This window comes from Lipomyces doorenjongii, assembly GCF_038497915.1.
Source record: "Lipomyces doorenjongii strain NRRL Y-27504 unplaced genomic scaffold V1508scaffold_21, whole genome shotgun sequence".
Classification (NCBI taxonomy): Eukaryota; Fungi; Ascomycota; class Lipomycetes; order Lipomycetales; family Lipomycetaceae; genus Lipomyces; species Lipomyces doorenjongii.
Window position 1 is genome coordinate 18,934 of NW_027118088.1, and position 18,046 is coordinate 36,979.

The following is an 18,046-nucleotide window of genomic DNA, read 5'->3' on the forward strand; positions in this document are numbered from 1 at the left end:
GATAATCGGTTGAATAATATTCGTCAAGTCGAATATTGTCAACAGGCCTACTGATGTCTGTCGGTATAATAATGGAATGCTGTAACTTTGGGTTGTATGTGCGAGGTCCTGTTTGAGCGCAGCGTGGTAGCACAGCTCGGACAGAAGCTGTGCTGCATCACAATAGTCATATTTCTAGTTGGTTTCTGATTATAAATATCCCCCTTCTATCTCGCTCAAGAAGATTCCGCACATGGCAGGTACAAAAACGACAAGAAAGTGTTCAAGATTAAGCACCGATCTCGCAGAAAGTGTTGCCAGGAGAGCATTGTATTACATCATAAGCACTGGTCCCGCACAAGTGGGAAGTATGCGTTTCTTCGCAAAATGAAGAGCGCTGAACCTCTCCCACACGACCTGAAGTACGACAACAAATGGTGACGCGCAAAGGTGGCCAGCGACGGTTCAGGTCAAAGACGGCACGAGCTATGGCCACCTGGTCACATTACAATTCCAACAACGACTTCTCGACAAAGCACGAGAATATAAATCGTGCAAAGTCGTACAGTGCGGCCATTCGCTGCAATGCGGAAAGCGATATATAGCGTAGTACACCCATGTTTATTCTTGCTTCTGTGCGCACTGCAGCATATATACAACCTTATGTACAAACAAATATCTATGCAACTAACGCTTGACCCACTGTGGGGCCTTGCGTGCCTTAACCTTGCCCGGCTTCTTTCTCTCTACAACACGCAAGTCTTGCTTCAGGCAGTCCGCTGTGAGTTGTTAGTATCTAGCATTCGTAGAGGAACGACACATATAACAATGCAACTTACCCTTACGGAGAACATTCGAAAACTGTGGGTTATACCGGACAAGCGCCTTAGCAAGTCCGAGAGACAATGCACCAGCCTGACCTGTACACCTTGTGAGTGCTGTCCATACAACATCCATACCGCGCAGACACTTACCGGTGGTACCACCGCCCCGGACCAACGCAAACATATTGTAGTTTGTGAGCTGACCGACAACACTCAGTGGACGCAAAATCGCATGTCGGTCTCTCACACGGTTGAACACGTCAGTGAGTCGCTTGCCGTTCACCAGCACCTGGCCTTCACCACGGACAATCCAAACAGTCGCCCTAGCGTCTTTCCGTTTACCGCGTCCCATCGCCCGGCCAAGGATGTCAACCTTTCGTCTTTCCGGCATGCTGCTTCTGCTAATCGCCGAATTCGCAAATTGTGCAAGAAGCCGATTTACTTCCATCGGCCGCACATCCAGTCTTATCCTCGCAAGACGTTGTAATATCACCTTAATGGCATTGTAATCTCCATGACGAGACAATCCCGATGGGTCAGTGCCGACATACTCGCTATACGTCATCGGCTTGAATCCATCGTCGACACCGTCGGCCAGTCGAGGTAGCGCCGAGAACTTTCGATCAAGAGCACGCAATTCGAGCAGCCTGTCAGTGTGAAACCACGCCGCTGTAAAATACGACGGCGACACAGGCACGTCTCGCAAGAGCGGCAGGATCTCCTCGCCGTTGGTGTTGCGCGGCAGAATTCGTTTTGCTTGCTCCATTTTCTTGCCTTCGAATCCGTCTTTGTAGTCGTTCCATGGCTCCCATACGTCAATTGCCCGTCGAGGAACGCGAGCGAAATCCAGATATGCCGGTCGTTTGGAGCTTACGGCCGGAGTCTCAGAAATCTCTACTTCCTCTTCGAATCTGGCGACAGAAGTGTGGAAACTGCGTGCAGTTAATGGCCGGAGTAACAACTTCCGCTGTATATCTGCTGTCCGGTTTATTAGCCCCGGTAGAGTTTGCCTGTAGCACGCCATTCCGTATTGCTAAACGGTATTGATTGCTGTTTCTTAGTCGGAGTACACCTACAATTAACAATGAGGTGTCCGAAAATTTTGGACATTTCTCCGAGCAGAGCGTAGGTCACATCACGGTGTGCGTGTAGCGTAGGCCGGTTTGGTGAGAGGTACCCAGCACGCGTTTTGAGCTCAGTACAGCAGTACCTCACCGCCCAATGCCCTTATAAAATTTTTTATTCGGCCCCGAATCCGCATCGTCATATTCAATCTCTGTGCCGAAAAATTACAGTCAAAATGTCTTTCGGAAAACTCTACGGTTACATTGTGAGTTTTTGTATATTCTCATTAGCCTATTTTTTATATAGACAGGGGACATTGTGATGGAATCGGTTGTTGACGGTGAGGATTTTCTGACACTGAATAGGGAAACCCCAGAACCAATGTCCCTTACTTGGTCGCCAATTCGCTCGGCCTCGACATTGAGGTTATTGAGACCGGCAACGGCAAGTTCTCTGACGACTTCGTAGCACATTTCCCCCAAAAGAAGGTACGCTGCGCACTTGTTACTTCGAAAGGATGTCAGTTGAGGAGAATCTTACACGTCGACAGATCCCCGGTTTCGTTGGTGCTGATGGCTTGGTCCTTCACGAGACAATTGCGATCTCCGTCTACTGTAAGTCATGCAATTTCTCTTGATTCACGCACTGCGAGCGGCGGGCAACATGATGAGCCTTTTTCAAAATTAATACAGTTATCCCTGTCTTAATCACCCTGTGTTGAGGATGTATACTCTGATTACAATCACCGCTTCTCAGCCGCGTTGACTGCGTAGAGGATGCACAAGCTAATGAGACAAAGTCGCTTCCCAGAAGGAGGAGTTCGGTCTTCTTGGTAAGTCCAAGGCTGACCTTGCCTTGATCCTCAAGTGGATGTCCTTCACCAACATGGATACATTCATGCGTCTCGGTGCGTGGTGGAGACCATTGGCCGGTAGGGATGCCTACAACAAGAAGTCGGTCGACAAGGCCATCGAGGACACTGAGCATTACCTGTCCGTCTACGAGAAGCACCTGACGGAGCACACCTGGCTCGTGGGCGAGCGCTTCACCCTCGCAGATCTCTTCGTGGCGAACCTCTTCGCCCGCGGTTTCGAGTACGTCTTCGGCACCGCCTGGCGCGTGGCCCACCCTGCGATCTCTAGATGGTTCACCACCGTTGTCAACCAATCGATCTGGCTCGATGTCCGTGGCCCATACAGCTTCATTGACGAGCCCATCAAGTATACTCGTAAGCCCCATTCCGTATACATATAAGCATGCCATACGGACACGTGCTGACGATATGTAGCCCCCAAGAAGGAAGCCGCCCCTAAAAAGGAACAGCCTAAGAAGGAGACACCCAAGAAAAAGGAGGCTGACGAGGAGGAGGAGGAAGAGAAAACTGCTTCCAAGCCCAAGCATCCTCTCGAGGCCCTAGGCCCGGCTAAGCTTCCCCTTGACGCCTGGAAACGACAGTACTCGAACGAGGACACCCGTCCCGTCGCTCTCCCCTGGTTCTGGGAGAACTATGATCCTGAGGAGTACTCCCTATGGAAGGTCAAATACAAATACGATGACGAGCTCACGCTCACTTTCATGTCCGCGAACCTGATTGGTGGTTTCTTCAACCGCTTGTCTGCGTCGACGAAGTATCTCTTTGGCTGTCTCGTCGTCTATGGCGAGAACAACGCCAACGGCGTTGTCGGCGCCTTCCTTGTCCGCGGTCAAGAGTACGCTCCTGCGTTCGACGTCGCCCCTGACTGGGAGAGCTATGAGTTTAGCAAGCTCGACGCGACTAAGCCCGAGGACAAGGAGTTTGTCGAGGACATGTGGGCTTGGGACAAGCCTGTTGTCGTTGACGGTGTCGCGAAGGAGATCGCTGACGGCAAAGTTTTCAAGTAAACTCTGCCTAAAGTGGTGTACTTTTTTCTGAGCTGGTATATTAGTTGCTTTTGTATTTGTCACGTTCCTTTGTTTTATGGTAGAGTTATGGGTTTATATGAAGGATGTAACACGTGAAGTGTAAAAGAATTAATGGCTATCCAAATTCCCTTTAATAATTTCATATAGAAAAAGCATCTATTACCGATCAGTACGGGGTACTATACGAATACACTAAATTATAATATATACCACTAACAATCAAATATCATACAACTCGTTTATACTAACACATGTAATAATTAAACTTTCAACCGTAATATCCATAACATTTCTCGAATTTTTTTTTCAGGTTGTTCACGCAGTCCTACGCTTCTTACCTCGTTTTTTCTCCCTCTTCGTATTCCTTTCTATAGCTTCCTCGATGGTATCCTCTTCGTTATCAATTGCATCAAGCCACTGCTTCTCCGTCAGTCCGTCATCGTATTTTGTGATTTTACGTTTCCGCGCACCACGACCGGCAGCTTCTTTTTCAGTCTCCCGCATCTCCACGATAATATCACGCTGATAAATATCAGGTAACTCGCTGTCAGAATACAACCGATCCTTAGCTTTACTCTTGCCATATGGCGAATTCGCAATTCTATCGGCATCCATCTTCCTAAACACAAATGCCTCGCTGTCATCACGCGCTAGTAACTCGTTCAACTCCTCATCGTCCAGCTCTTCGTCGTCGTCATCCTCGTGTTTTTGTTTCTTCGCCTCCTCGGCTTCAAGCAACGAGCGCAAAAATGCTTCCTGTTCTTCAGCCGTGGATTTATTGTCGAATTTGCCCGCCTGGATGACTTTTCCGTCGATATCGAGTTTCTTGTGTGCCCGCTCGAGAATCATCTCTTCAACCGAATCTTCCGTAATCAGTCTGAAAATGCGAACTTCTTTCGTCTGACCAATTCGATGCGCGCGGTCTTGTGCCTGCAAGTCCTGATGTGGATTCCAGTCCGTGTCGTAGATAATAACAGTATCAGCAGTTTGCAGATTCAATCCCAAACCTCCGGCACGAGTAGACAATAAGAACGCAAAATAAGGCGAACCCTCCGCGTTAAATTTCTTCAACAAGTCCGACCGATCCTCGGATTTCGTGCCACCGTCGAGACGAAGGTATTCCATTCCGCGCCATCGAAGGAAATCTTCCATGATGTCCATTATCTGAGTCATTTGGAAGAACATCAGCACTCTGTGGCCCGTCGCTTTGAATTTCGGGAGCATGCGGTCCAAGAGCTCGAATTTTCCTGCCGTCCGCCAGAGGTCGTCGTTCGTGAGACGGTTTGGATTGATAAGGTTCTCGATTTCCTCGAATACGAAGGGATGGTTACAGATTTTGCGAAGCTGCATGATTTGATTGTTCAAACCCTTAATACCGGACTTGTTTCCCCCGCCGGTTGTGCTGGAGCCGACGAAAAGAACATTGTGTTTCAGCATTTGCTCGTAAAGTTTGTGTTGCAGAGCCGACATCTTGCACTTGATGACTTTCTCAACCTTGTCCGGGAGGTCTTTCTCGACGTCTTTCTTGAGACGACGGAGAAGAAACGGACGAAGGACTTTGTGAAGACGACGGATAATAAGCAACGTCTCTTCTTCGGATAACTCCATCTTGTCTTGGCCACCAGTGTTCGCAAACGGGGTGTTGAACCACTCATCGAAAGATTTTACCGAGTTGAAAATCTTGGGAAGAACGAAATTGAGCAGGGCCCAAAGTTCGGGAAGATTATTCTAATCCATTAGCATATTCGTCGGGTTACCAAGCGAACTACAAATGCATACCTGCAAGGGAGTACCAGTCAAGATTAATCTGTATTTGGAATGGTAAAACTGAGTTAACGTGCTGCTAAGCTTCGACTGGGCGTTCTTCATACGATGGCCCTCATCAATGATCATATGAATCCACTTAATCCTGCTCAGAATCGGACGATCCTTGATGATATATTCGTACGTGGTTAGCAACACCTGAAAGTCACCGGACCGAATGGCAGCCTGTTGTGCCTTACGCGCCAAAGGTGGACCCTTGTACACAATCTTCCTAACCGTCGGCGCCCACTTTTCAAACTCAAGATTCCAGTTGGTGAGCGTGCTGAGCGGGACAATGACGAGGTATGGTCCCGCTTGCTGTTTTTGCTCAACCAAGTACGTGATCAACGAGATTGTCTGAATAGTCTTGCCAAGACCCATCTCATCGGCCAGTATACCATTAAGGTTATTGTTATAAAGGGACACCATCCACTGTAATCCTTTGATCTGATATTCCTTCAGTGTCCCACCAATCAAAATAGACGGCTGGCGAGTGACAATTTCCTGAACACGGTGCGCTACACCGTAGTAGTCGAGCTTCTCCTCGCCTTCCTCATCCAACTCGATCTCTTCCTCATCTGGAACAATTCTACCCTCCAAGACCTTGCTCTCTCGCTGTTGATCCTTGACAGCCTGCGCAAGAGAGTCCAAGAAAGTGTTAGTCTGCCTTAGCAAGTGCGTAATGCGAGTATCCTTAGTCTGGTCAAGCAACTTCATGTACGCCTCTTCATCATTAGCCTTCAACGCCTGGAGACGCTGCTTAGCCGTACGTTCAGCGCGACGCTGCTCTTCACGTTCAGTATACGCATGATATGCCAGCACAGCCTTTCCAAGTCTCTGGTGCTTGTTCCGCTTCATGCGACCGTTATTAAGCATCTCAGTACCATGATTGCAGACACCAACTAGGTAGTCTAAATTCCGCTGGCGTTCCCGCTTCTCGCGCTCAGCACGCTGCTGCTTCTCGAGCTGCTCAGTGAGACGAGCCTCACGTAAACTCTGCTTCTTCAAACGCCGGAAATTAGACCGGCTGGCGGTCATGGCTAGCGTGTTGAAATGAGCAATCGACTTGAGAACTTGACTGCGCATATCGCGCTGCTTAGCTAGCATACGAAGTCCTTTCAACTCAATTAAAGCCTTCACTTTGAGCTTATCCTCGGCAGTGAAAGACCCTAATGTTTCAATAACCTCGATTCCAAGTTCTTTGTCCTTCTCAGGCTCCACTTCAGAGTCAACTTCCATCTTGGGGCTATCATTGCTTTCCTTCTTCTTTTCCCTCGACACAAAGTCGCGGGTAGCCTCAGACGACAAATCCTTAGCATCAAAAGCAGAAATATTCGCAGGCAAATTCTCTAACTCAGTGATTCTGGTAGCGACACGATTCTTGATCGCTGTCTCACGTGCCTCTTTCAAGGCAATAATATCGACTCCACTAGGCATAATCGACGGGATAAGTAACCTGTTCTGGCGCGAGACAAAGTCCATGTACTGAATCGGTTGTTGTACTTGCAGATACGGCGAGACAATCTCATATTTGGAACCGGCTGATGGTCCTGAAGTTGGCGGAGCGGCAGTAGCCGACGCCGCTGCGGGAGGAGTTTGTGAAGAAGCAGTGGTCGGTGGTGGAATGGGAGCCGCAGTCATCGGCGTGGCCTTGACGGCAGGCGACGCAGGTGGAAATAGCTGCGCGGCAGGTACCTGTCCCGGCAGCGGAGGCACTGCTGACGAGCCCGCTGGCGTCTGCTGCACGGTCAACGGGGTTCCGTTAGGCGGTGGTGTGAACGACGGCTGACGTGCCCGCTGTTGCTGCTGAAGTTGCCTCAATGGCGCAAACAACTGCTGTTGCAACTGCGGTGGGATAACCATACTTTTTGAAATCAACTTGAATGCCGTGATCTGTGTGCGAAGCATCTGAAGCTGCTCGGCAGTGAAGGGACTGGTGGTAGGAGTCACAAACGGCGGAGCAGCACCTGCCGTTGATCCCGAGCGCGGAGGGGGATTCGGCGTGACTTGATTTTGCAAAGAAGGATTAAATGCTAAGGTGTATTAGCATCACCAGTCTTTCTCTCATATTCATAGTATACATACACAGTCCGCCATTAAGAGATGCTTGTGGGACCTGCGAAGGGGCGACCGATTGAGTCGGCGGCTGGGTCTGCTGCGTTTGCTGCTGGCGAAACTGTAGCTGCTGCATCTGCAATTGCAGTTGGGCCTGTTGGTGGACGGCATTAGGCTGACCAATTTGCTGCTGCTGGGTCGGCTGTGTGACAGTAGGCGCAGGCGGCTGTTGTGATTGTGCTTGTCCTTGCTGCTGCGCCTGTTGCTGCTGCTGGAGGCGCTGCTGCTTGTACATCTCTTGCTGCTTTGAGATAAGGCGCAGGACTTTTGATATATTTGCAAACTCGGGGTTAGAGACCTCGTCGGCGCCATGGGCCTTCAATGCTTGCCATCGCTAGAAAATAGAGATCAGTGGCGAATTCACAATGAGAGGCGGGATCGCGCATCGAGTGCGCACGAACATACTATGAGCAATTGCTGGACGCCCTCACGGGTGGTGGGGATTGGCATCTGCGCAGAATGAAAGCCGTTCACCGACATCTGCGTCGGATTTTGAGGAGGGGCGCCTGGCTGGGCGAGAGGGACAGCCTGAGGCGGCGCGCTCATGGTGGGCGGACGGACACGTGTTGTTTATTTGCAGGACGCGGGTGGGACGCGTACACGACGTAAATAGCCGTGGACGGGGACTGTTTTAGAGCAGGCGAGATTGGATGAGCGGTCGCGATGGCTGCCGGGGGTGTAGATTATTCGAGTTAGGTGTGCTTGGTGTCGATGGGACCAAAACGAAAATCCACGGCGGCGCAGTGCAGTGCACCAGCATCTTTCTCACTTCTTCCGCATCTATCATGACCGCGCGACGTTCCACGTTCGCTGTTTTGGGGCGCGGACTCCCTATACACCCTAACCCATATATCACGTGCAGAGAAATGTTACCCGGCACGCTCGAGATTGTGTGTGACTGAAGCTCGACGGCGGAGCTTAAGGAATCGACAATCTGCGGCCGTTTCACGATATCATTTGCAGATACCGAATTAGTTATCAATCTACGTCGCCTTTCTCATAGTCCGGTGGCAGCAGCGAACTCGAAAGTGTAGTGGTTCCAAATTGCGCTGCGAAGTACTCGAGCTGCTTCCTGCGGTTGCGTATAATAACAGCCCTTAATAGTCAGTGTACACTGCACGCGAATACGGATGCACAATGTCTTCATGGTCTCCACTCCACGACGCAAATGAGGAACAACCTCCTGACCGGCCGCAGTCGCCATCATCCTCGAGTACGAACGCGTCAGTACGAGGTCGTCGCGGCCGTCGTGGCTCAACCGCAACGGAGGCGAGTTACTATGGCGAAATGGCCCAGGATCGCATGTTTGATGGTCCAGTTCCAGATTCCGTCCCGTCGTCAATATCGACTTTTGCGCATCGCCAGCGGTCGCGCTCGCGGTCCGTGTCCACGACTCGGAGTTTTCGTTTTTTTGATACGGCGGCTGTAGAGCGTGCCCACGAGATCGACCAACAGATACACGGGTACCAGTACGATGATGATGATGAATATGGAAGCGACGTGTTTGCTGATCATATGAGCATACGGTCGACGGACGAGATACACAGCTTGCACACCGTCAACACGAACGGCAGCTATCGACCGCACAGAGGCTCATCCGAGAATATAGATTCCAGCAAGCAGTTCAACCGCCAAGATTCAACTGACATGCCATTGCTTGATCGTTCCGACTCGTATGAAGGACTGCAGACTGAGCCTCTTCAGACCCCGGATATTGTCCAGCAGACTGTCTATCTTAGTGAGGAGGATCTCATTCTTGCGTTGGCTGGTTACAAGTCCAGTACGCACCGAATCTTCATTTTCGTATTGCTATGCGTTTGCACAGGTGGACTGGCATATCTTATCCTGCGGTGGCTCCCACGGTATAGGGTCTACTTGATGGGTTATAAAGCACCGCTTTCCAAGTGCGATTGGGTGGTCCTAGAAGTGAGTTTTGTTTATTACTTTTGATTATTCATAGTAACGTGGCGTAGAACCAATGGGGTGAGCTGTCATTTCATAACATCATCAAGCGACGCTACAACTTCCCCATGTCCAGCGTGTTCAACATACAGAAAAATCCCCACAAACCATCAGCCGATCTGGACTACGATCCTCTAATCCCAGTCTTGCAATACTTTGACTACCGCTACATGCGTCTCATTCTACACCCCATTGAAGGGAAATTCGTGCTCAACAACGACTGGCGCGACATATCATGGACAAACCTCAACACCATCCGCAACGGTCTTGAGTCTGCAACAATCGAAGAACGAGGTGTTGTCTTCGGCGAAAATAGTATCGACATTGAGGATAAGACCGTTCTGCAGTTGTTGGTCGAGGAGGCGCTGCATCCTTTTTATATATTCCAGCTATTTTCGATGATTTTGTGGGCATTGGATGAGTACTATTACTATGCGGCCTGCATTTTCGTGATTTCTGTTATCAGTATTACGAATACACTAATTGAGACGAAGAGCGTAAGTGGTCTATTACCTCTCATTTCAAGTGCAGTTGGCTAAGTCTTTAGAACATGCGCCGGTTGAGAGAGATATCGCGATTCGTATGTAACGTCCGCGTTCTTCGTGACGGGTTCTGTAAGTCAAGGCTCTGGCATTGCAATGACATGCGCTGACAATACAGGGGTCAACATTCCATCCACAAGTCTTGTTCCAGGTGACGTATACGAAATCTCGGATCCTTCTCTTAGTTACTTCCCCTGTGACTCGATCCAGCTTACAGGCGATTCGATTGTGAACGAGAGCATGCTCACGGGCGAATCAATCCCGGTATCCAAATACTCAGCCACAGCCGAAACACTCTATCTCCTTGCCGACTCCAACCCCGGAACTATTGTGCCCGAATTGGCTAAGAACTTTCTCTTTTGCGGAACGAAAATAGTTCGTGTCCGAAAGCCACAAGTCGCCAACACTCATTCTGCTCCTCAAAACACCGATGAGGAAGCCGTCGCATTAGCACTCGCCATCAAGACGGGCTTCAACACCACAAAAGGGGCCTTAATCCGCTCGATGCTGTTTCCGAAACCGTCCGGGTTCAAGTTTTACAGGGATTCATTCCTGTATATCGCTGTTATGTCAACGATGGCTGCGCTTGGGTTTATTTTCTACACGATCACATTTATAAAGTTGGGATTGCCGGCCAGCTTGATTGCGTTTCGGTCGCTTGATTTGATTACGATTGTTGTTCCGCCTGCGTTACCTGCCACGCTGACTATTGGTACGAATATCGCGTTGTCGCGATTAAAGAACAAAGACATATTCTGTATTAGTCCGAGCCGTGTGAACGTTGGTGGAAAGCTAGATGTCGTATGCTTTGACAAAACGGGTACTCTCACCGAAGATGGGCTGGATGTACTTGGAGTGCATGTCGTAGATCAGCACCAATCTAAATTTAGTGATCTACTCCCATCCGCGACTTCCGTCGTGCCGACGTCAGCGAAGGGCGTGGATTCGAAATGGAACGTGGGATTATCCATGCTCTACTCTATGGCAACATGTCATTCGCTGCGCCTTATTGACGAAGATCTTCTCGGCGACCCGTTGGACTACAAGATGTTCACATTCACAGGCTGGACGTATGAAGAGGATGGCAATTACTACAGTCCCGAAGGACAAGATGTCGACCGCAGTCCGACGGAGTACACGTCGCTGGCCAACGAATCTAACAAACTTGCGCCACTAATTATGCATCCGCCTGCTGATTTGGCGCGGAATATTGTCGCCGGGGATGCTGACAGCTCGTTTGGTCTTGAGGGTGCTGATCTCGGGGTTATTCGGTGCTTCGAGTTTGTATCGCAGTTACGTCGAATGAGCGTAATTGTTAAGCGATTCAAGGACCCTGATATGCAAGTTTTCGTAAAAGGCGCGCCGGAAATCATGAGGCAGATTTGCAAGCCGGATTCGTTCCCTACGGATTACGATGAAATGCTGCATAGCTACACTCATAAAGGGTACCGAGTTATTGGCGTCGCGGCGAAGAGATTACAACGGTTATCGTGGTTCAAAGCGCAGAAGCTCAAACGTGAGGATGTCGAAAAGGACTTGGCATTTGTTGGGTTCATTGTATTCGAGAATAAGCTCAAGCCGTCAACGACTGCGATTATCCATGAATTGGGCGAGGCGAAAATCCGGACAGTCATGTGTACGGGCGATAACGTGTTGACAGCAATCAGCGTTGGGCGCGAGTGCCAGCTAGTGCGAAAGGATGCGCCGGTATTCATACCGCATTTTGAAGAGAACACGATCTTGCGGTGGGAATGCGTTGATGATCCGGGGCTGATTCTCGATTCGACAACGCTTGTTCCGATATTGTCGACGGAAGGGAGCGACTATTCAGCTGAGGCGATGAGGCATTACACACTTGCTATCACGGGCGATGTGTTTCGGTGGATCATGAACTGCGGAACGATAGATGTGATCAACAAGATGCTCATCAAGGCAAGCATCTACGCACGCATGTCGCCGGACGAGAAACACGAGTTGGTGGAGAAACTCCAGGGAATAGATTACTCCGTCGGTTTCTGCGGCGATGGTGCGAACGACTGTGGGGCCCTTAAGGCTGCGGACGTCGGAATCTCATTGTCAGAGGCCGAAGCGTCTGTCGCAGCACCGTTCACCAGTCGCGTCTTCGAGATCTCGTGCGTGCCGGACGTTATCCGTGAAGGCCGGGCCTCGCTGGTGACGAGTTTCTCATGTTTTAAGTACATGTCGCTGTACTCCGCCATCCAGTTCTCGACGGTGGGGATTTTGTACAAATCAGGCACGAACCTGGGGGACTTTCAGTTTTTGTTGATCGACATGTTCCTGATCCTCCCTATAGCCGTATTCAGTACGTCGATTGATGTTGAAGTTGAGAAGGATAATGCTAACGAAAGTAGTGGCTTGGGCCGGCCCATACCCTATTCTCTGTCCCAAACGACCGACCGCGAACCTTGTGTCGCAAAAGATTCTAATGAACTTGATTGGGCAAATCATCATTAACGTGATGTTCCAATTCACAATTTGGACGCTCGTTAAGCAGCAGCCATGGTACATGCCGCCCGTAGCTGGTGCGGACGACCAACACGTGCAATCTTCGGACAACACGAGTTTGTTCCTCGCATCGTGCTACCAATACATTTTCATTGCGATAGTTCTGAGCGTTGGTGCTCCGTACCGCGAGCGCATGACCAAAAACGGACCATTCATGCTCACGATTGCAGTTACTATGACAATGGTATCGCTTATTCTACTTGTGCCGCCGACATGGCTGTTTAATCTGCTTGTGTTGACGCCGTTAAGCTTTGCCTTCAAGCTTGTCGTTTTGGGTGCTGCGGTCGCGTATTTTGGTGTCGCCTGGGTGGGAGAGAAGTATCTGTTTCCCAAGATTTCTGCCGGGATCACGCGTACGAGGAGGGTTATGCGTGGTGGACGGACCAAGATTCGGAAGAGATTCAAAGTGTTGATAGAAGAGCATGAGGAGGAATTTCAATTTATATGAGTTGTTTCTGAATATTATTTCACGATTAGAAGCGAGCAACCCTATCTTTGGTACGTAGGGTAGTATATGATTCAAATGGTGAAAGAAAAGCGCGGACTCATGTTCTTTTTTGATGATGGGGGGGTTTGGTGTTAGATTAGTAGGAGAAAGGTTAGAATATTCAAAGGTGTTTTCTTCAATTTATGCATGTCCAAATTAGTAACGCATAATTCAATGGTGCAATTAATCATGGACGAGCGAGTATATGGCAAAGCATAAATGCAAAAACCGTCCAGTAGTAGGACCCCAATGTCTTTATTCATGATATGATACATTAATCTAATGATGTTCCTCCTTATGTTCGCCGTGACCAACAGCATGGTGCCCTTCCCATGGATGCCGGAATCCGAAAAGAACAGGTCCGTCCTGTAATATTATTAGTCTTTTACTCGCCCAAATTTCGTTTCTGCGCATTTAAGCTAGATGCTGACCTCCTTCAGTCTGTACATGATCCAGAACCACATAGCACCGCCCAGTACTAGTGTCGAGATACGATAGAAGCGACGCGGTGGGTGGATATCGATGGGACCGGAGTATGTTTTTGGTCCGTGGTGGCCGCCTGCCATTGTAATATATTATATATCGTGCTTGTAGAAAATGTATGTGTATGCGAATGTGACGGCTAGAAACGCGAGTTAGACATCGAGATATCGATGCTATTGTCGACAATATCATCCACAATCCGATCTCCATGTCAACCTCTTCAACCGTGCAACATTGGACTAAAGTAGCATACCTAACAAACTTCTCCTGGCGTATAGAATATCTCTATAAATTGCAGTTACTGGTTGCCAGGTAATGCGCAGAACGATGAGAGCAACAGATATTCCCTACAAGCTCAACTTCGCTACTCGTTCGACGACTCAAGCCAGCAGTGTCACCGGGATGTCGTTCCGTAACAATCAGTCCGCGCGTAAAGTGTGTCATTAACAAATTTCATACCAGACGCATGATTGGTCACCTATAGTACTGGAAGGTTAGGGTTAGTCGGTTCTAGATTGCTCATAGGGCTAGGGCTGTGATAGCCTGTTGCTACTTGCCACCAGATATAGCGCTTCAAGTTTAGGGTTATCCAATTTACCCGTCAGGGATGCACACTTACGATTTAGACGGCCACCAAACCGCGGATTTTGAACCTGCGAACAAAATGCGAACGTGACAATAATGCTTAGACCGCGTTCCGCACTCGTCCGTCTTCAGCTTTGGCGGAGTAGCGTACATCGGACAAAGAGTTCACAAGCACATTTGCCAATATAGCGCAGTCTGAGAATCGGACAGATGGACTAAACCGTCGCTCACTAAAACACGTACCACACTCGCGTCTTTCGATCCCATGATTTAGCGACGCGTTCCGTTGACAATTGGAAAACAGTATGGCACCCGTCACGTCAACAAATTCCTATAATGCGTATGGTACTTTGTGCTGGTTGGCCATGCGGCTGGCCGACAGGCCAAACCGCTCCACGAGTTAGGGACTTGCAACCGGTTTACTACTTGCCACCGTCCACCGGTAAAGTTCATTATTATGTCGAGCACTCCAATCGCGTGCTGCAGCAGACTGAAAATTGCCACCTCCACACGAGAGGACGAATGCATTATTGAGGCGGGGAATATGAAGCACACACCTCGCAATACTAAGCATTATGCTGACGATCGGGAGAAGTCGCTTGTACGGCAAAAATCGGAATTGGACCCTGCTTGCAGTCAATGTACGTGCGGGCGCTCAATAACTCAATACCGGCGCCGGGCCGTGTTGCTATAAGAGTCACTACTGCTCATTATGAACTGTTATGCACTCCACCTACGACCATTGCGGGAATAGGATATTGTACATCTGCTATGTATATGTGTATCGTGCCTAGATTATTTGGCAGACTTCGCCGAAGTCGCAGAGAATCTTCAAACGCCCAAAATGCACTATGGGCCAGAACCGTATTACTCCCAGTGCTACCACATTTTACATACTGTGCTATCCGTGTATTAAATCTCGACTTACCGTTTTAACATAGAATGATGAATGAATGACAGCACGTAAGCTACAACGGCGAACCTCGCCACATTCACTGGTGTCGGAGAATCCTCGGCCGGCCACACGCCATTCATTATGCCCTGCGGCTTGCTGCGGCGCGCCCTGAGCTCGACGTCGAAGTTGCCATCCGTTCGCCTCCCACTCAATACTTATTTAATTGTGTACTTCTCGTCGTTCTGCCATCTGTTAACACTGCACTACACTATACTGTATACAGTACTCAATACACGATCCTTTGTGGCGCTTCCAAAGCTCGCAGGTCGACGGTCATAGACAGATATATATAGACTGATACATACTACATCACAGATTTCCGTTCGTCCCCCATACAGAATAGAATGGCTTCTTTCGACATAATTGCCAATTTGCCAATCGATATCATCCCCTCCATCGTCCAGTATATCCCGCGCTACACAGATCTAGTCCACTTTCAACGCGTCTGCAAGGTATGGCGGTACATTTTCACCAGTCCCATCTCATACGCTACGCTAGTCGGTCCCTTGCCTGACGACGCAGACACGGATGACGACGCCTACAACCGTTTCCTCAAAATGTGCTACGACCAGCACGCTATCATGAGCTTCAATCTTTCACAAAAATGCGTCTACAAAGTGGGGCCCCACATCACAAACCAGGTCTCGTGCTCAGCCTACTCCACCAATTACCTTGTTCTCTACCTCCAGCACGACCGCCGCTTCCTCGTCTGGGACTTCCACGCCGACGACCACGGCGACTACGACATGGAGCCCCGCGTGCTCGACTTTGGTACCGGCCGGGTCACCGACATGATCGTCTCCGACAAGGCCGGATACCTCATCTGGCAAGAGTCCGACAAGGCCGCCATCTTCGTCTTCGACCTAGCCACAGCCTTCTGGCCCTCCATCCCCTCAGCTGCCTCCTCCTCGACCTCACTCTCGTCGCAAAGCTCATCTAACACGACGTCCTCACAACAACGTGGCCGCGGTATCCAGGTTCTGCCGTTCCCTCAAGGGTGCAGACTCTCCGGCCTAAACCCATTTAACTGCGACGGCGAGCACCTAGTCGCACGATTCGGCGTTGACGTCGGATCGCCCAAGAAATTCGTCATGGTCTGGGACCTGCGTACCCGAGAGCTCGTGTCTAAATTCCCCTTCACCGAGACAGGATTGTGGGACACATCCGCGATCTTCGCGGAGAAAAAGATATACTTGTTTTCGCTTCCTCCGCGGACAGAGGACTTACGGCTGTTCCAGTTCCCAGGGTACTGCAAGACGTACGATTTGTCGGGAAAAGTCACCTCGTCGGTAGGGGTTTTACCTGGCACGGAGTTCCGGTTCAACAGGATGTTCGAACCTTTGTGCCACGACGGAAAGATCCATTACGCCATCTCACGGCAGGGCGGATTACATCGTGGTCACTGTCTGTCGACAATGACAGTTGACGAGAACACCGGTGTGGGTAAGGAACGCAAGTTTTATCCCTGCTGCGGCACGGCGGGGGACTCAGACTCGTACGTAGATGACAACTACTTCCCCGTCCAGGACTGCATCACACAGAAAAATAGTCAGTGTATGTATCTCTTCCACGCCATCTCCTCCTCTGAAGGTATCTCCGGCGAAGTCGAGATCTGGGATACAACTTCGGATAATTCGCGGCGGTACTGGCTGCCCAAAGTCCGTGCTGTGTTTGGCAATGAAACGTTTTTTGGAAAGTTCGTGAATAGAGATTTATACATTCATCGGTACTCTAGATGGGATGAGAAATAATCGGAATTAATAGAAACTGGGTGCGGCGTAATAGAGTGGCTGGATCGGAGTTAGATCGGATAGATACATGAGGGAGATCCAACTTGTTTTGTTTTGCATCGTTTGTACTAGTACATAGCGGCGTGGTTCACGGATATGCAAGTTAATGATTATAGTGACTCAAATATTTACATGCAAGTACAAAAACTCCCATATACCCAAGCGAACTCCTCATTCCTACATCCTACCTCTCCTCCTTCGGCTCCTGTTCCATCACATCGGGCTCTTCAAATTCAAAGTCAATCGACTCATGATTATACAGCTGAGCCTTCATAGCCACACCTGCCAACTCATACTTCCGTAAAAATCCAAGCCACGTCTCAACAGTATCCATATGCGCGTCTAAAACCTGGATAAGCCTCTTATGTGTGACCCGTTCGAAATTAACCTTTGTTTTCGCGTGGGCGAAAGGCGACTTGACAATAGTCCATCTTTCTGTCCGTCTAGGCACGTACACCGGCCCGCGAACCGGCATGTTCAAGTAAAACGCCGCACGCATGGCAAAGTCCGCGAAAAATTCGATTTGATCGACAGTATACGCGCGTAAGTGCAGGTCACACGTCCGTTGGCCGTGGGTAGGAGTGAGTTTCAGCGGGGCGTAGTGCGTGAGCTCGACGTTCATTGGCATAGGGCGCCCGGTGCCGGGGAAGACCATGTGTGACGATGCGACGTGCTTCGAACCTGTGGTTTGATTAACGTAGAATTGCCGGAGGTGCGGATTTGTATACGGAATCTCGACGGTGGAATCGGATGGCAGAGTCTCTTCGGCAGCGGAGAGCGGCCATGGACGCTCAATGTGGTAGAAACGCCGCGTGAACGGTGTGATGCCGCAACATTGCGTCGATTGTAGTCTTCGGATACTCATTTCTATGCGTCGTGGACCGTTTATGCGAATAACAGGGTCGTTGTTATCGGATAGAAAATTTTGAGAGACTGTGATGCCCTTCCCGAGTCTCCATGTGCGTATGCCGATGTTAGGGTTAATGTAATTCCTCAGCTGCAGTGCATGAAAATCGATCTAGTTATAT

The 18,046-nt window shown here is 49.6% G+C and overlaps 7 protein-coding genes across 7 annotated transcripts; 3 read left to right on the forward strand and 4 right to left on the reverse strand.

Annotated features, from left to right (window-relative positions):
- Nucleotides 1-210: 210 nt before the first annotated feature.
- On the reverse strand, nt 211-1,976 carry V1508DRAFT_385656 (mitochondrial 37S ribosomal protein uS9m). Its single transcript, XM_066937803.1, has 3 exons — nt 954-1,976; nt 819-899; nt 211-758 (listed from the first exon to the last, which is right to left on the reverse strand). Exons 1-3 carry the CDS (start codon nt 1,825-1,827, stop codon nt 667-669), a joined length of 1,047 nt encoding a protein of 348 aa, XP_066796077.1. The 5' UTR covers nt 1,828-1,976; the 3' UTR covers nt 211-666.
- On the forward strand, nt 1,925-3,981 carry V1508DRAFT_416456 (EF1Bgamma1). Its single transcript, XM_066940205.1, has 5 exons — nt 1,925-2,133; nt 2,234-2,356; nt 2,419-2,482; nt 2,668-3,096; nt 3,157-3,981. The coding sequence occupies exons 1-5, from the start codon at nt 2,104-2,106 to the stop codon at nt 3,747-3,749; spliced, it is 1,239 nt and encodes a 412-aa protein (XP_066796078.1). The 5' UTR covers nt 1,925-2,103; the 3' UTR covers nt 3,750-3,981.
- V1508DRAFT_461555 (SNF2 family N-terminal domain-containing protein) lies at nt 3,909-8,378 on the reverse strand. The gene is made up of 4 exons (XM_066942810.1): nt 8,094-8,378; nt 7,659-8,022; nt 5,550-7,606; nt 3,909-5,498 (listed from the first exon to the last, which is right to left on the reverse strand). The coding sequence occupies exons 1-4, from the start codon at nt 8,232-8,234 to the stop codon at nt 4,086-4,088; spliced, it is 3,975 nt and encodes a 1,324-aa protein (XP_066796079.1). The 5' UTR covers nt 8,235-8,378; the 3' UTR covers nt 3,909-4,085.
- A 330-nt stretch (nt 8,379-8,708) lies between these two features.
- Nucleotides 8,709-13,232, forward strand: V1508DRAFT_110484 (uncharacterized protein). Its single transcript, XM_066935870.1, has 5 exons — nt 8,709-9,614; nt 9,662-10,147; nt 10,198-10,264; nt 10,311-12,515; nt 12,565-13,232. Exons 1-5 carry the CDS (start codon nt 8,826-8,828, stop codon nt 13,164-13,166), a joined length of 4,149 nt encoding a protein of 1,382 aa, XP_066796080.1. The 5' UTR covers nt 8,709-8,825; the 3' UTR covers nt 13,167-13,232.
- A 252-nt stretch (nt 13,233-13,484) lies between these two features.
- Nucleotides 13,485-13,771, reverse strand: V1508DRAFT_397165 (uncharacterized protein; the record flags this gene model as incomplete). Its single annotated transcript, XM_066938140.1, has 2 exons — nt 13,485-13,571; nt 13,637-13,771. The coding sequence occupies 2 exons, from the start codon at nt 13,769-13,771 to the stop codon at nt 13,485-13,487; spliced, it is 222 nt and encodes a 73-aa protein (XP_066796081.1).
- A 1,604-nt stretch (nt 13,772-15,375) lies between these two features.
- V1508DRAFT_416471 (uncharacterized protein) lies at nt 15,376-17,140 on the forward strand. The gene has a single exon (XM_066940206.1). The coding sequence runs from the start codon at nt 15,573-15,575 to the stop codon at nt 16,977-16,979; it is 1,407 nt and encodes a 468-aa protein (XP_066796082.1). The 5' UTR covers nt 15,376-15,572; the 3' UTR covers nt 16,980-17,140.
- V1508DRAFT_416472 (mitochondrial 37S ribosomal protein uS10m) lies at nt 17,106-17,938 on the reverse strand. The gene has a single exon (XM_066940207.1). The coding sequence runs from the start codon at nt 17,881-17,883 to the stop codon at nt 17,203-17,205; it is 681 nt and encodes a 226-aa protein (XP_066796083.1). The 5' UTR covers nt 17,884-17,938; the 3' UTR covers nt 17,106-17,202.
- Nucleotides 17,939-18,046: the final 108 nt, after the last annotated feature.